At 43.5% G+C, this 18,210-nt stretch overlaps 1 protein-coding gene across 10 annotated transcripts in view; it reads left to right on the top strand.

Annotated features, from left to right (window-relative positions):
* The window catches only part of LOC142777415 (uncharacterized), a 498,660-nt gene that overhangs the window by 309,880 nt on the left and 170,570 nt on the right, over positions 1–18,210 (top strand). For 6 of the 10 annotated variants that reach the window (XM_075881769.1, XM_075881773.1, XM_075881770.1 and 3 more), the window contains one exon: positions 16,671–16,706. The exons of the other annotated variants lie outside the window; for them this stretch is intronic. In XM_075881769.1, the coding sequence (XP_075737884.1) occupies positions 16,671–16,706 (36 nt within the window). The remainder of the gene's footprint in view (positions 1–16,670; positions 16,707–18,210) is intronic. 10 annotated transcript variants of the gene reach the window in all.

Raw genomic sequence — 18,210 nt, 5'->3', positions numbered from 1 at the left:
AAAAATGGCTACCTTGGCAGTGCTGCTTTTGGACGGAGCATTTATTTTGGTGCAGTGGGTCAGGTAGTCAGTAACTACGACGATACACTTGTTTCCGACAGCTGACGTCGGAAACGGCCCTAGTAAAACAGTCGCACTTTGCTGGAATGGTCGGCACGAAGGTTCGATGGGCTGCAACAGTCATGCAGGCCTTGTCTCGATGTCTTGCCTCGTTGACAGCCCCGGCAAGTCCTACGTAGTGAGTGACGTCGCGAGTAAGGTGTGGCCACTAAAACTTTTCTTGCATCTTCGCGAGCATGCGGGAAACAGACGTGTGCTGCTGTCGGATCGTCATGCAGGGCCTAGAGGATTTCTGGCAGCAATGCTGAAGCCACCACAAGACGGTACTTGGCTCAAAACGAGGAGTTTTTCGTTAGGAGGTCGTTTTGCAAGTAAAGCTACGCAAGTGGCCGCTGGATTACCTTCAATACAATGATGGTGCTGCCCTTGGGTATTCTATTATACTGCTGTCCCAGGGGAATTTTTAATCGCGATTAGTGTCGATTCAATTTAACCATAATCCGGATTAGTGTGATATCAAGATTAGGCGTGAAAACGATCAACACTTTCGCGATCCACGCATGGCGATCTGGCTGAAAAATCGCGATTTCGCTGTTGTCTGCACCACCGGACCGAGCTTGTTGAAAGTACAATAAACAAAATTGAGCATAGTTTAATAAAAAAACTATAAAACAGACAGATGTTTATAAATAAGCAAATTCTAGACTGTTTAAACTGGAACAATATTTTAAATACCGCATATGTTAAGATTCGTATCGACCACATGTAGTTATGAGAGAAACAGATCATAAGCATTGTCTTCCGCGCTTGGTTCGACTCTCGCACCATCGGAGCCCCTCGAAGAAAACTAAATATGACTGTTCCCAGTCTTTTGACTTCTTCGCAACGTATGTGAACTTCAAGGTCGAATCAAGAGACCTTCACAGTATTGACCGCTGGCAGGAGCGACAGGAAGACTTGAGGTGCCAGAAGGAAAACTCTGGTGCGAACAATGAGATCGATACTTCTCTGCGACTGGATGGCTACGAGCGGCGGCCATCAGAAATAGAATCAAATATTAAGAGTCTAACAAAGCAATGCAGGCAACTGCAAAGGAAACTCTATCGAAAGAATAATTTATTAAATTATTCTTGTAGTGGAACGCAAAGTTGACATTCGAGCGGTTCTTGCACGAGTATCATTGCTGATAAAGGGCTCTATAGAAATTTCGTACACCGAATTTAATCGATGACATGTTTCTCATGACACACAATCGCCGCCTGCTGCATTTCATCTCACCCAAGTTCGAACCAGAATAGCTGAGGCCGTGTAGCAGTGGTCATAAAGTTGATCGTGATCGAAAAAACTAATACGGATCACCTTGATTGCGAATAAAAGTGCCAGTGTGACACCGGTATTAGACCCTTAAGTTCCGGCGCAGCTCGCTGTTGTTCAGCGAAGTCGTTGAAACCTATCGTTCCCAAGAAGTTATCGTCCTGGTCGTCTAGTGCAACTGGGTTGACGAGGGCGTGAGACAGACAGTCGGCGTAGGAATATTTTCTGCGGGACTTCTAAATGACAGTAAAGCCATATTTTTGAAGTCTCAGGTTCCACTGATCAAGGAGACCTGAAGGGTCCTTCAAGCTAGCTAGCCAATAGAAGGTGTGTTGGTCACTCACAACTTTAAAGGGTCTGCCGAGGTAGGGGCGAAGCCTTAACGTACTCCAGATGATGGCAAGGCACTCCATTTATATTGTGGAATAATTGCTTTCTGCCTTATTTAGTGACGGCTAGCGTAAGTAATAATCCTGTCCATGTCCCAATAACTCTGTCTTGTCTTCTGCAGAAGGGTGGTGCCGAGTACTACGCCGTTTGCGTCGGTGTGCACTTCTGTTCCGGCGTGTTCGTCTGAATTTGCAAGTAACGGAGGCGTTTACAGGCTTCGTTTAGTTATTCGAGTGCATCCTCGTGCGGCGTTTCTTACTTGAACTCGACATCGTTATCGTAAGGTTATTTAGTGGCTTGGCAATTCGGCCAATGTTTTTGACGAACCACCTGAAGGAGGTGCACTGGCCGAGAAATTGACGCAGCCTTCTTGTCAATGCGTGGCGGGAATGTGGAGATGGCAGCTGTCTTCTTTGGGTTGGCGCGTACTACGGAATTGCTTATCACGTGGCCCAAGAACAAAAGTTTGCCGTACTCGAAGCGGTGCTTTTCTCGCTTCAGGGTGAGTCCATAGTTCCGGAGTGCTTGAAGCATAGCTTCAAGGTGCCAGAAATGCTCATCGATGCACGATAAAACATAATGACGTCCTCCAAGTAAACGAGAGAAGTCTGCCACTTCAATTCTGCCAGTACCATATTCATAACGCGTCGAAAAGTGTAGGGGCTGAGCAAAGACCGAAGGCCATGACCTTCAGAGCTAAAAAGCAGTCTGATGTTAATAACACATTCTTCGGTCGGCCTCTCGTCGACTTTCATTTGCCAGAAGCCAGTCTTGGGATCCATCCACGAAATCGCTTCGTGTTCTGGAGTCGTTCGAGCGTGTCGTCTACCCGTGGGAGAAGATTAATGTTGTTTTTTTTTGCTATTTCAATCAGATGGTGATTTTTGACACAGAAACCTGTGATTCAGTCCATTTGCCTTACTAACACCACGGGGGACGCCCACAGACTTTTGGATGACTGGATGGTGTCATTGCGTAGGACTTCGTCAATTTCTCGCCTATATATTCTGATGCTCGGCCTTAATTGTCTGATGCCAAAAATAATATTTTGCCTTTTCTCTTTCACACGTGCAAACTATAGAGCGCTACACAGTTTCGTGAAATAAGCTTGCTAGCCGAAGTATAATTGAAGAATACAGTTTAGACTACACTTAGAAAGCCGAAAGTAAGAAACAAGCTCTCAATAACTCACACGCTACTCTTTCTACTTTGCACCCAACGACAAATATTGCGTGTCTCAGCACAGCTGAAGATCGTCAGTGCGTTCTGTATTTATGGAGCAGCTAGCAAGCTCGTGTTGTGCAATCGCAATGATATGGGGAGTTCGACGTCCCAAAACCACCATATGATTATGACGGCTTAGCGGAGGGCTCCTAAAGTTTTGACCGCCTGGTGCTCTTTAACGTGCACCAAAATCCGAGCACACAGGCGTATAAATCACTTTTGCCTCCATCGAAAATGCAGCCGCCGCAGCGAAGATTCAATCCCGTGACCTGTGGGTCAGCAGCACAGTACCTCCGCCATTAGACCACCACGGCGGGGCAGGGGCAATTGCCGTGAATGGTTCTACTTTTAACACATGTGCAAGATCAAAACTAAAGGTTGAATTTTTAACTTGGCTATTTTATGCTGCGCATAAATAAGAAATAAAAAACAAGGCACTGCAAACATAAGCTTCTTTCAACTTCATTTTTAAACACTTCTGACAGTCAGAAGCACATCTTACATAGCAGGAGCATCCAGAAAAATAAAAATCCACCCTTATACCCTAACTAAGCATTAAGAAGGTCTCGAGTTGCTTGCGCAAGAACCACACATCGCTATTCTGGTGTTATATCTTCGTTATGCCCCTTTCGAAACTCAGCAGAGTTGGCAAAGTGAAAGCATTATGGATTCTCTCTCAAACTCCGCTTTTCGTAAATACAAACGCCATGGAAAGCAGTGCCAGACAAACTTCCCATTTCGAACAAGTACATCTGGCGAACCCTACAATTAGGTCGCTGATTTGTGAATGCTTGTATACACGGTCTACAGGAGAGGGTGTGAGGATTTACAGTTTGCGTCATAAATAAAGAGGTAAATCAAGCAAAAATATGCGCGAATTTCAAGTTTGAGTGATTTTTTTTTTTATTTTCAATAATTTGCAACAAACCTTGTTTTTATAGAAGAGCAATCCAAGAAAAAAAACACAGGAACTAAAACACAGGCGCTATGAACTTTTTATGTCGCCTTGAGTAGCACGCGAATTCTTCTCTGCGCTTAACATTAACCAAATGTAGTTTCGTGAATAAATACTGTACCCTCTTTTCCACCCATAGAATTTCGTTGATGCCCACATATTTACCAACAACTTGAACGAAGCCAAGCAACTGCAAAAAACAGCCGCATATGCAACGTCATTCACGTAGTACACCCACAAACAAATCGCCAATGCTTTTTCCAGTGACTTGTGCACTTTGAGCCCCGCCAAGTTGCCATCCTGGGGCATCTCGTTGAGACTCCTCTGGCACCCTCCCCGATCTCGGCAAAGTTCGCGCTGTTATTGATTTCCCTGTACCATCTCGGACCAAGACGTTCGCTGCTTTGTGAACCTGTGTTTATATTTCCGACAATTTGTTAAAAACATCCAGGACATTGCAGGCCCTATAACTGACAGCCTCAAGAAGGACGTGTCCCTTTTGTAGGGTCCTGACGAATCCATTGCTTTCTTACGCTATATTGCGTCACTTACCACACCGCCGTTTCTCGTTCACTTCGTCTCGTCAGTGCCAAACGAGGTCAGCACTGATGCTAGTGGCTGCGGAATCGGCGCTGTGCTCGCTTAACGATGATGTGGCCATGATACAGTTCTTGCATATGCCAGACGATGGGTTTAACTTGCCGACCACAATTATTCCAATATTGAGGGGGAATGCCTGGCGCTTGTATGGGCAGTTGGTAAATTCAGCTTCTATTTATAGTGGGTATTCACCTCCGAGCAACCCTGTGCTCCCGTAGCCTACGTTTCGGCTATCCGCACAGCATGCAAGCAATTTGAGGAAGGCAACTTCCAGCTGCCATGATTAATATCATGTACACATGTGTGTGCTTCTACGTGATACTAAAGTTGAGCCGTTTTCGGCACCCACCATCTATTGTCACGTTTGATTGTGCCGTATTTGTGTGCAGCCATCGCACAAAATGGAAGAGTGACGAGCCTGAAAATGCAAAACCGGTAAAATTACATTCCTTGCCGAACGTTATTCGCGGTAACGTAGCCGTGTACTGCATGTTGCGGTGATGCGTCGTGGCGAGTGATTCAGCCGTCTTCACCAGGCTGATTTTAGCAAGGCTGTGGGGGAGTGCTTGAGAGTAGTTCCCCTGCAAAGTGAAAACCAGCTGAGTTAGGATTCTGAGAGCTTTGAGTAATCCATATCAGAACGAAAAACAAAAATAAATAAATCACAATAACAGAGTAAATACAGCCAGTATCATTGCTCTGGCAGAGACGTCTGCGAAAAGCACAACACAGAAGAGTACTCAACGTTGGACCATTCATTTAATGCATGCGTAGTACACTGCGAGCTTAAATAAGAGGCACACGCGTTTGTTTTTCTCGCTAAAGTGACCTGGCTCAGTAAACTCGCGTCGAAGCGCAGGGGGGCTTACAACCTTGGTCTAGTGAATAATTTAATGCTCCTGATACTTTTTATTCGTTTGATAAAACCTGTGGCTGAGCCAACCACATCAAAATTTCAGTCTCGTGTGCGCTTTACTACAATATAATCTGCCCCTTGCAATGGTGTTTTGACGAGCAAGTTCGTAAGCGCTGTAGGCCCGCCGCTTCGACTAGATTCGTAAAACATCGCACTAGTATCAAATTCATGGGTAAACTCCGCTTCAGCGCTTACATATACAGTATAACTTCAGATTATCTTACCTTTGCGCCCACAGCGACGCAGTCACCGTCAATTTTGGTAAAGGTTCGTGGACAAACCCACTAGTCAAGCATCCAACGATTTTTTGGCTCTGATTCGTTCGTGAATCACAAAATTGTCGTATATGCACCAAGCAGTACTTTATGTCTCAGAGTTCCACCTTCGAAACAAGTCCAGTATCAAATGCGGCCTCTCTGCTCGTCAGAATGACTGTGTCAACGCTAACTGCGGAGAGCCACTTTGTCCGTGTATGGCTGTTCAGCATCGGCATCCGTTTTTCCGGCGTTCACGTTCAAGCGAGCCGAGCGCGTATTGCCCATGGCTGCAGCAGATTCACAAATGATGAATCTCGGACCTTCTGAATCGAGATGAAAAAAATATGTCCCGTATCTGCATGTTAATCTGCAAATGTCGTCGGAATACGATAGTCTTGCGTGCGGAGAGAGTGAAGAAAAATTTATTTGATGTTCTGTGCAGGAAAATCGGTGAATGGTATTCTGGAGGCGCTGCGTTAAGAGTGCCTCGAGCGCGCAGCGGAGGCGAACGAGTGCATCAAGTCACGTCCCACGTGAGACATGAGCGCCATTTGGCAGTTTTAAAACAAAGCGCGCGGCTCTGAGCTGGGCGTGCGCGCCTGTCGCAGAGGTGATAACGTTTGGAACGTAATGCGACGGGTAGGCGCCACCACCGTGTCGTCTTAGCAAAGCATTGGAAACACTCGCCTTTTCGTCCAAGCGTTGCATGAACAGCGCAGTGTGATAAACGCTATGGTCCTTAGAATTTCTTATGTATGCCTTTTCTTGTAAAAGACGCACATACAAAACATGTACGTGTTGCTGGGGTGACTCAGATATGCGCAATACTTCCTTTATAATTGGCAATCACACAAGTATGAACACTTAATCTTCAGCGACAGTGGTGGGTGCTGCGGATGGGGTCGGCCGTTTAGGGTATCGGCTGGTGCCGTTCGAAGTATCGGGTACCGTTATGAGTGGACAAACAGACAAATGTACACACACACACACACACACACACACACACACGCACGCACACACACACACACACACACACACACACACACACACACACACACACACACACACAGACCAAAATTTTTGCGTCGAAGGTCCCCAAGAAAGACTGTCGTCTTTATTAAAACAAGAGCAACAACATGCCCGCAGTAACTTGTGTGCACCTGTTGGAACCGCCGAACTCAACTGCGGGTATGCCGCAGACCACCGATGGTGGCCTTCAAAATACTAGCCACGCGGTTGCCAGTACAGCTGGCACACTTTTCGCTGCCGGGCCCACCAAGCTGACGTCACGTGAATACAACCTATACCGCCGACATTTCACCGTGACCACACATCACTAAGCTTTCAACACTCAAGGATCCAACAAGGTGCCTGGCTCGCCGGGCTCTGTCTCCATAAATTCACGTATAATGTGGTCTACAAGTCCAGCCGTTTGCACCTAGGCGCCGATTGTTTATTATGGTACCCCGTCAACTCTCCAGATATCGCCACAGATGACACATCAGGGTGTATTTTCTCGCTCTCTGCTTTCAGCAACATTGCGGACGAGCAAAGGCGACACGCTTGCTCTGTGGTTTGATGAATCGCCTGAATAATTACCCGTTGTAGAGTTTACTTCGCATATTCGTCATTACAGACAGCATGCATAATTATAACGCTGGATCGTGCACGTCGTGAAACAGGGGCTACTTTTTTTCATTTTTAACGTCGTCCATGATGCACTTAAAAAATCTAAATTTCTTTTCGGGTACCTTGGTGGTACGTGCAAAAAACATAAACTGCTCTATCAAATCTAAAACATCAACTTTCGAATCTCTGTCAACCTGTAGATTTCACGTTTTCGATAACCGTGGTTCGGAGACAAACTGTCGTTATTTCTGCCGTGTAGCTACCTGTAATCGTTGTTAGCTGTAGTGCTCATGTGACAGTGGTATTAATAGGCTTTAGTTGAATAGAGAGGCGCCAATCAAGGCATCGAGTAAAAAATAATTTTGCCACAAAGAAAAGTCCAACGTTTCGCGTCCCTTTCACATTATCTTTAAGGATTTTCTTCCTGCCGTGGCGTCATGTTTATTCGCCATCGTAGGCAAAATTTTGTTGAGGACGACTCTCGATTGGAAGCACACCTGTAGGCTATAGTTGAAGTTACCGGCTGTCTCTTGAATGAACCATGATTTCGCAATAATTGGCCTCTAAGTCGACATTGCGACCCTTGTAAAAAATATATGCGGTGGTCGCTGCGCTCGGCGAGTGCGTTCTTTTTCAGTGCAACTTGACGACGTCATTTTTACCCCACGAACGAAGCGTCTCAGTTAGCCAGTGGTGCCGAGCAAACCATCCGATGCACTTTCCCGTCGGGCAACCTGAAGTTTGGGCCCGGAAAGTTGCAGGTGCAAGCAGTCCACGCAGTTTCTCTTGACGAATTCTGTGGCTTTCCTAAAGTTTGTGTGGCGATGTCGGAACCACCTCCACAGGAAGTCAGCGAGTCTCGAAAAGTTGTTATACCCGCGCTTTATTCGTCCATGCCTGGCAGGCCAACAGCAGTTCGACGCTGCGGCGAAAGAATTTGGCGCGGTGAGGTCTGGGAAACTGGCACCGACAAGATTAAAAAGTAGCGTTTAACGTGACATTACTTGTTAGCAAAAAAAATGGTAACTTAAGTACGCTACCCGTTACAGTCCTGCAATCGTAACGACTGCGTTACTAAGTTACCGCCAATGCGTTACAGCCACCAATAGTTATCGTATACAACGCTGTTCTTTATTTCTTTAGAACATACTGCAGGCCATGGGGTTCAAGTAGGAGTGGCAGGGTACAAAATGAATAAACGTACAATGCACAATTGATAATCGAAAATGAAATCGAGTTAACAAACAACTCTAACCCCCGTATTCACAAACGCTCCTCCACTCGGCTTTCACCCTTCACTTGATAGAGTTGAGCACTGTGCCACAGCTCGGCTCAAAATGACGCTGCGCTGCTCAAGAATCGCAGCAGATTATCGCTGATATGCAGTGACTTTCCGTGCGTAAAGATGGTGCGCCCATCGGCTTTCTCAAGTGAAGGTGAAGCGTTGAGTGAAGGGACGTTCTAGAAGGCGGGGGTAAGTCGGAAATCATTAGTAAGCAGTGAGGATGCAATTCTGCATTCATTCAGGTTAGTCTAGAGCATCAAAAGGCATCAGGTTTCATTATTCCAAATTTCAGAAAAAGGAACACCTAAACAGCTTAGCTGTGGCAACGTAAGGGAATAGTGCGAGGAAGTAGGAATCACGGGTTTTTGTGGTCTCAGAAAGGGCTATGAATGGTCAGAGATCTAGAAAAATTCTACAAATAAATAAATGGTGGTGGAATTTCAACGAGAATATTTTACGTTTGTTTTAATCGTTTAAAATTCGTTGGAGCACAAAAGTTTGGTTACGGAATCATCGCAGCTGCATTTAGAAATAGTTAATCTCATGGCACTTCTCTACATTCTTTAAACACTGGTTTTAGTGAAGGAATCCCGAATGAGGCTGGCGTACTCTAACTTGAGTCTGAAGTCATTGGGTTCATGTTTAAGCTTCCGAGGCAGAAGACATAAATTTCTTAAGCCTAAAAAGACGATGTTTATAATGTGGGTGATCCAATTAGGGTAATGGTAGCTCCAAGATGTTTGTGCTCGTTAACTTCAGTCAAAGGGTCCTGGCCAATGGAGCATGCAGAGTTCACGGGTACTGTTCTTTTAGTTATACACAGGAGTGCAGACTTGGAAGAGGTTTGTTTCATTCACAATTTATTACTCCACTTAAAAAGACTGTTCAATGCTTAAGTACCGTTCAACAGCTGAATCTTGGCTGTATTATTATTGTTAAAAATAGCGCAGTCATCTGGAAAAGAATATTAACAGGCGCTTGTATGACATCCACTATGTCGTTGCGATAAACAAGTAGGGTACTTGCTTGGGCGAGTTGATAGCTACTGATTGTTATTGGTGCTTGTGTCCGTCTTGTCTTTCTTTTCAAATGTTGGTCTTTTACTTAAGCAGTGCGCAATAACGTAACAAACAGTTTTAGTGGGCCAAATACACTTCCTTGATTGATGCCAGAAGCTACCGCGGAAAAATCAAATTGTTGTGCGTCAATCACAACACGATGTTTATTATGCAATAAGCAATTACCCATGACAAGAAGAAGCCAGGACAACCAAAGAAATGTAATTAGCAGATTAATTTGTCGTGAAGAACTTCATCAAAATGTTTTTGAAAATCTAGGAATACAACGTCTATTTTTGTTTCATTTCTGTCAAGAGCAGAAGTGAACGAATGAGTGAACGCCCGCACGACGCGGAACTGAAGAACAGCGCTTGCTTTTTTGAAGTCTTCATCCCGACCATTTCGCTTTGTTTCCAACGCAGTAATTTTACTCGACCTCGATCTGGTCAACTGCTATTCACACCGCTCGATCAGTCGTCGTGATATTTTATTTTGTTAGCGACTTATCACACTCGGTATGATGCAGTATCAAGCTAAGTGTATCCTCTATGTGCCGAGAAAGTCGGATCATGCGGTACTGTAATTGTTAATCGCGAACAGATAGTTTGCCCGGGGCTGGTCAATGACAAGGCACCCGTAATGGCTCAAAGAATCCATATCCCTGGTCTGGTTTTTCAAGGCAGAAGATATATTTGAATTAAATATAATTTAGACCACTGCACGCATTTTCGCAAGCAAGCTCGTCCTGGCAAAACAAATATATTTTTCTTGCACAGTTGCTCATAGAGTCTCGGGCTGCGATTAGTATAAAAAGACACTCGACTATCCATTTCTCATCGTACGGCACGCCTTTCAGAGATTGTCGTTGGGCAGCAAGAAAGCAGATCTTCACAACACGTTGCTGCTTTCGAGTGTGGTTGCTACTCTTTTTTGCACTGCTGCCCCGCCGTGGTGGTCTAGTGGCTAAGGTACTCGGCTGCTGGCCCGCAGGTCGTGGTAATGAATCCCGGCCGTGGTGGCTGCATTTTCAATGAAGGCGGAAAGGCTGTAGGCCCGTGTTCTCAGATATGAGTGAACGGTAAACAAACCCAGGTGTTCGACATTTCCAGAGCCCACCACTATAGCGTCTCTCATAATCATATGGTGGTTTTGGGACGTTAAACACCTCAAATCATTTAATCATCATCATCAACAATTGAACACCCGTGCTGAATTCGGTGAATGTTGATAGATCCATTCTGAAGCCACGTTGAAAGGGAATTATGATGTTACGCTCATTTAAGAAGTCATGAAGTAATCTGCAAAGATGGGGTCAATTATTTTGCAAAACCATGATAAAATAAATATTTGATGACAATTTAATACTTAGAATGAATCGCTTTTGATTAAAATCTGTACAACGCGCGATATTTTTCAATCGCGGGGAACCATCGCGAATTATAGAGGCCTCTATTATTACGACAAGAAATTTACTTAGTAGTTCAGCGTAACGCCGGAGGAAGGAGTTGGGAATGCTATCGGGACCAACGATTGAATTATTTCGTCTTCAGTCATAGGAGCATGCTAAGCACACCTGGTTGAGAAATAATAATATTGAAAGAGCAAGACTATAGAATTTGAAAATAGAGAAGAGTGGGTGAGGAGAAGACTCTGTGTAAGTGGGCATCTAAAAGATAAAAAATTTGTTTTTATTATTTTTAGTCAATACTGCCGACTTTTATGAGAAGCCGTAGGCATCAGTGGACACATATATATATATATATATTTACAGTTCATATTACATTTTACAATGCAAGAAAACAGTCGGCACAACTTATAACAAAAACAAAATGTCGAGGGAAAAAAAATCTAGAAGAGTTCTCACTTAGAAACATTCAAAAGATGAGTTCATCTAACACTTTTTTGCCCTTTTTCACATATTGTGCGAGTTTTGCCTAAAAAGAAGGCATGAGTGACTGTTGTATTGAAACACTGAGCAAAATAACTAACTGACACAATGAGCAAAAAAATACAAAAATTGTTATTACAGTCGTTGCAATACTGTCGTGGATAATATCCATTGTCGATTCATTTCGCTCCTAAATAAAGTTCCAGAACTGCGAATATTACCTAATGAAACTGGATTAAATACTGCTGCAAATAAAACTTACTTGCTTCTACGATTGATTCCGACAGGGGCATACGAACATTCGCTATGTTAGCGGTAGCAGGTCTTTTTTTTTAATCGCCCAGCTTTACGTTTTACCAAATTGTATGCCTGTTCATTCAAGGTGTATGTTTAGTTCTTTTCACACAATTGTTTTGTACGAACTGATCATTGCAGAATAAGCGCATGCCTTTGAACTTGTAGCAAAGCTGAAGGAAGTCACTCGAGTGAAATTCACAAAAGCAAAAATCAACACAATTTGTTTTACTGGCATTGTCAACCTGAGCAAAATCTTTCACAATCACAAATACATATGTGTAAGGCTTATGTTTAACATTCAGTGATTCTGAACATGATCGTGAACAGATAAAGTGGGTGTGACCAAAATAAATGTTCCGTTGAATGCTGCCTTGTAGTGTGAACTTTTGCGAATATGATCTTAGTGTGTGTCTAATGTTGCCTAGATGCTCGTTCAATCACTGGGTGTAATATGCCCAACTTTGCAAATATTAATCCTACAGGATCACATGAACGTTCCTTGATATGGGGTTACTGGAATACACAAGAATCGAAAGCGTTTCCTTGCCTCATAAATCACCGTTGGATAAAACATTACAACCACTGATATTTAGAAATCCATGACATGAGACTCCAGCAAGCATTCAACGCGTGGGGACAAGAATGGTAATGCGCAGAAGAAAACAGTTTCCATGGTGTCATCACAAGAGCACCATTTGTACACGGTAGGAATCTTGGCACATACACAGGTGACAGGGCCCAAAATCAGCAACAACTTAGCACAACCGGCAGTCAGCGTGAAAGGGGAATATTAGGATGGGCAGTTGGACGACTTAAGAAAATTCGCCCTACCTGTGAAGCCAGAAGAGATTATACAAAAAACATGTAGGCGTACTTTCGGCGGTCAAGTGCTGCGTAGGCGAATGCCGCGAAGAGTGTGTAGAAAGCTTCTGCTGTACGGGTTCGGGTGCATTGGTGCAGCTTGGCTTGCACCGAAATCTCTTTCGAGCGTGGAAAACGTCTTCTAGACAAAGTCCTAGATGATTTCCGGTGCAGTTGGTTATTTTGGTCGAAGGTGCACGACAGGACGAAAATATTTCAGGGTTGCGCGCCCTGCCATTGCGCTTGGAGTGTCAGCATATCCTCCGCTGAGAACGTCACGTCTGTCCTTCCAGTAGAGCTGCTGTACCACTCGCAATCACAAAAAATCGTGACGGATTTTATTGAAAACCGTGCATATGTGCGTAACAAAAAGTAATTAGTTCTATGCATCGCATAATGTTGTATACAACTTCAAAGAATTCAACGTGGTTTCACTCACGTCATTGCGTATACTCAGCTTTGCTTGAAGTGTTTGCTTTTACTTTTCTGCAATTTCTTGTTTGAAATGTGGGTCATCCGCAGGAGGTGCTTCATTGGTTTAAGGCGTCCTGATTTGGCGCATAGCCCCGCCGCGGTGGTCTAGTGGCTAAGGTACTCAGCTGCTGACCCGTAGGTCGCCGTATCGAATCCCGGCTGCGGCGGCTGCAATTTCGATGAAGGCAAAAATGTGGTAGGCCAGTGTGCTCAGATTTGAGTGCACGTTAAAGAGTCCCAGGTGGTCGAAATTTTCGGAGGCCTCAACTATGGTGTCTTTCATAATCATATGGTGGTTTAGGGACGTTAAACCCCCCCACATCAATCATAATTTATATATATATATATATATATATATCAGCAATCATATATATATATCAGCAATCATATATATATATATATATATATATATATATATATATATATATATATATATATATATATATATATATATATATATATATATACATGAACACACAGAAAGGCAGACCCGCCTCGCTTACACAAATTGATGGCTGCACCACTGCCACTATAATACGGCACGACAATAAAACAAAATCCGTTTGGACAAGTGACGTGGTGACAATGAAACCGTCTGGCGTGTGCTTCAGGTACCGTGCAGATATTGTAAAGCAGCATGTTGGTGTCCACCGAAGCGCAATGTGGTGTTACTTAACGTAGTTTAATTTTGAAGCAGGTACATTAGGACGGATTTTGGGGTATGCCGACCTATAAACATCGGTCACTATTCGGTAGCGGGAGAGCAGCTTGGCAACATTTCACTGTCCATAAATCTTAAATGCATATATTTCTATGGGCGCTCATTGGGGGACAGAAATTGTTTAGTTGCCAAAATGTCGCTCTTTCGCAATTTTTTAAGTTGCGGTTTTGAGTTTTGTCTACAGGAACACGCTAAGCTGCACGGTGACACTATTGGCTAAGAACTGGGGAGTCTATTTCTGATCTTCTGCGTAGATGTCTCAAGTAGCACGCGGGCCTTCTTTATATGACTACATCTAAACGAATGTACTCCCTTTATTATCTATTGCCTCGCCGCGGTGGTCTAGCGGCTAAGGTACTCGGCTGCTGACCCGCAGGTCGCGGGTTTGAATCCCGGCTGCGGCGGCTGAATTTCCGATGGAGGCGGAAATGTTGTAGGCCCGTGTGCTCAGATTTGGATTCACGTTAAAGAACCCCAGGTGGTCAAAATTTCCGGAGCACTCCACTATGGCGTCTCTCATATTCCAATGGTGGCTTTGGGACGTTAAACCCCACATATCAGTATTGTTATCTATTTTTTCCACGGCATGGGGGGCTAAGCGTGGTTATTAGAGGGTTGCCGTTGTATACACTAAAAAAGGAGCCAAACTTCAGCTAAATGTAGCCGTAGTATCCATGCCCTTTGATTTTAGCGCGTAGTTTGTAACCAAATAGAAAAAAAAAGAATGTTGTGTGTAAAGTTGCTAGTGTTCAAGGATGTGTATCGTTGTCTTGAATAAGCAAAAAAAAAGAAGTACAGCACGCACTATAGTTCTTATCCTTTTGCTTGCTCTCCAAGCCGCAGATAAGTTGCGAATAAATTAATACTTTATTAGTCTACAATACATAGAGCTTTTGCAAGAATGACTTTGGGCCAAAAACTGAGGAGGAACAATACACGTGGAAGTTTTTTTTTTTTTTTGAGCCGTAAATTTTAATTGGTACAATATTACTAGCCCAGCTTCAAGTCGCCAAGTCTGATCGAAGATCAGGCTCCATTTTGTTGCAGATATCTCTTTGACGCGTTTTTTTTTTTTTTTCGAGCATTGGGATCTGGCGTTAGCGCTGCGCCATGTAACCACGCGTTTTTATTGCATGCGTTTACTCCTCCGTCTATAAACGCGAAGACGCACCACAGATTGTTGGCTGGTCAATTGGCACATGCTCAAACAGCGTGCCAAGAAGGCATAAAAAGCTGCGGGATGGCCCGTTGGTGGGGTAAGGTCATTTGCGTACGTAGGCCAACTCGAGGAAAAAGCTTGCAAATAATGGTTATTCTTTAAATTGCTTGCTGTTTTATCTTGAAATAATACAGAAAAATGCCCGTTAAGTGCACTAAAATGAACTTTCAAAGTATTCAGAGACTACTTGCCTTGTCGCAAAGCTGAAATTTTTACCACCAGAAAGGGTCAGAAAGTAGCCGGTTGGCAAAAAGGCCACCAAAGAAGACCCTGCTGGCTAAGGGGAGGCCCTATAGCTCCCATGTGCTTAAAGGCTTCTTTAGAACCCATTTTCTGAGAAACTACTGTACGTTAAGAGTTGATGTTTGTTTCATCTTATTCCTTGGTGTCTCTGCTTGCGATTGAACTAGATTTACAGTTGTATTTGAATTCTTCACATTTGGCACACTTATTAGCAAAGCAGGTAGATTGTACCATTATTTTTAAGTAAAATTGCCAACAAAAACTATTTCGCATACGTACACCATTTTAGTTCAGTAGGTTCGTATATTTTTTATTTATTGTGGTGAAAATGTCAGCCTTTTTTCAAGTTTTTTCAAGTTGTTTTGATAACGGGGCAAATGGGTTGATTTCGAGATATTGAGAGTTAAAGATGGAAAACAAGTTTATTTCATGTGTTCTTCAAAGTGTAGATGTGCTGAACAATTTTAGCAACGTGTCATATATTCGACTGCACGAATCAGCTTCTCGCTTGTTTTCTTTTTTTTTCCTGCTTGTTTTTTCATATGTTCTCTGCCGCTGTTGGTCAAATATTGTTGACGACAGTTGATCTAACCCAATTATATTGAAGTGCTGCACCTTGGTGGTATGCCGGACGTCGTTGAGAAAGTTTACGAGGACCATACATGCTTTTTTATTAATTAAAACGACCTTAAAGGTGGCACTCTTCAATGTTTCTATTCCAAGGAACACAGTTCATTTCGTTCTCTGTGGGTGCCACGGTTCTTCCGCATTCTGTGCACACAGTTACTCGTTCTCGCTGTTTTTTAAGAAGATCCACATCAGTAAAAGCGTAGCCTCTATCACTACACGTAACATTTTGTCTTTGTGGCGACGTGGATAGAGGACAAAGCTTACTTTACGTGCAAGCACGAGTGATCCCGCTCTCCTTTATTGTAGTAGCTGAAGCGCGTAGATTTCCAGTTGTACTGCGCTTTCTGAACGGTGTCGTAGGTTTGTCAACACGAGAATATCTGTTGCAGAACTTTGGTTTTAGCGAGGTTTATGGCTCATGGTTCATAGATGGTTCATGGCCAAACATGGTCTGGCGTGCTTTCTATATTGATAACAGCAATGCCGATCAATCGAAAACTAAGACTACATGTAATCTTGGCCGAGGTCTTGACTTGTGAGGAGACATGCATTTCAAGACATGCTGGTCGCCTCTACTGTTCATTCACAATTTAGGTATACGCTAAGCGTAGTGAAAACAACCGATTTGTTTTTTCTGTTCTCTTTTTAGGAAGGCCCTCCAGTACCCAGTAGAAAATGCCTAAGGGTAACTACGTCATTATGCTTGCCTAAGTGGTCGTGGCAGAAGCTGCTACACTAGCGTGTTCTGATCATTCGAAAGCTCTTGCCTGAAACCGCATTCTCTGCATGAAAGACTAACATTGCCTTCCAATGCTCCACTCTCGCTTATTTTATTACATCATGCATTTTGGCTCAATAATGAATGAATGCGTTTGCCGTGACCGACTAACTACTATGACCTCATCCATTCACCTTTGAAAAAATGGGCCATGCTGTGGTTTGACACCGAAGTGGCACCAATACTACGGTGAAGAACCACAGTGTGGCCCGTTTTTCAAAGTTGAATGTATTTGAAAATGTGTTTGAAAAAGTTTACCACAGCTTATTTCTCGTGAAATGATGCTGATTGAACATTGATAAAAAAAACTAATCGCGCAGAATCAATACTTCCTAAGTTTTTGTGTTGTTACCTTTACTTCTATGTTCATTATGGCCCAGACTTTGTAGGTAGGGACACTTCTAAGCTTGCTCGAGAGGCTGCTTTGACCAGATCAAGTAACGACAGCGGATATCTAACGGCTCGGCGATGCAAGGCAGCATTTTTTCCGCGCCAACGTGGCGTTCTTCTCAAGCACAATGCGCAGTTCTGCAGCTTTAGCGGTTAGCTGGGCCATAGTCTCTCACTAGGAAATGTCTAGTTACAAGGGCGTCATTTTTTTTTTTCGAAGTAGTGTTGCACACCGACAAATATCCACCGCTGCGCTGGACTGATGGTCTGATTTTGTCAGATCCATGTCGTCTCTCAGGTGTTCTCACTTTAGGAACATGCGTCTTACTCCTGGACCCTGCATCACCAAAAGTTTTTCACAATGACTATATCCTGTTTTTGATGTACATTTACGACTTGCCAGGATAAATGACCTAAAGCATTCCCATTTATGAGGAAGACAATGTGGCCTCCTGAAAAATTACTGACCGAACTAATGCTACAGTTATTCAAATGATGTATACTCTGTATCTAGTTGGGGTAAAATTCTTGTGATAGAACTCGACCCACCCAAATGTAACGCCGCCCGTAAATATAGTTGCACCACTTGTAAGTTATATTTCACTCCTCCGATCTCGAATCCGTAACGTCCTCACGCTGCCTCGGTGGAAAATGACAAGCGCACTTATCAAGTTCACTCATGTGAGCGAAGCGCAATCCGTTGGTATTTCATTTTATGTTACCCTGTTTTTATAAAACTCCTCCCTTACAAAGCTTCAACTCGGAGAAAACATGAATAAACCACTTTATTTCGGACTGTACTAATTCTGATCTCAAACAAAACATTGTCAGATATACATTTTTGACAACTGCACTCATATGAAATAAATGAAAGATTTTTATGGCTTCCGTTACTAACGTGTGTGGTCGCAAGTTTTATCAGCTTCCTTGCCTGTATCTTTTTCTCAATGTATGTATGCCGTCGTTAACAACGAGCTTATCTTCCTGCATCATAAATTTACTCTCGTTTAGATCATCCTAG

The sequence above is a fragment of the Rhipicephalus microplus genome, chromosome X (genome assembly GCF_043290135.1).
Source record: "Rhipicephalus microplus isolate Deutch F79 chromosome X, USDA_Rmic, whole genome shotgun sequence".
NCBI lineage: Eukaryota > Metazoa > Arthropoda > Arachnida > Ixodida > Ixodidae > Rhipicephalus > Rhipicephalus microplus.
This window is presented reverse-complemented; position numbering and strand designations above follow the sequence as displayed.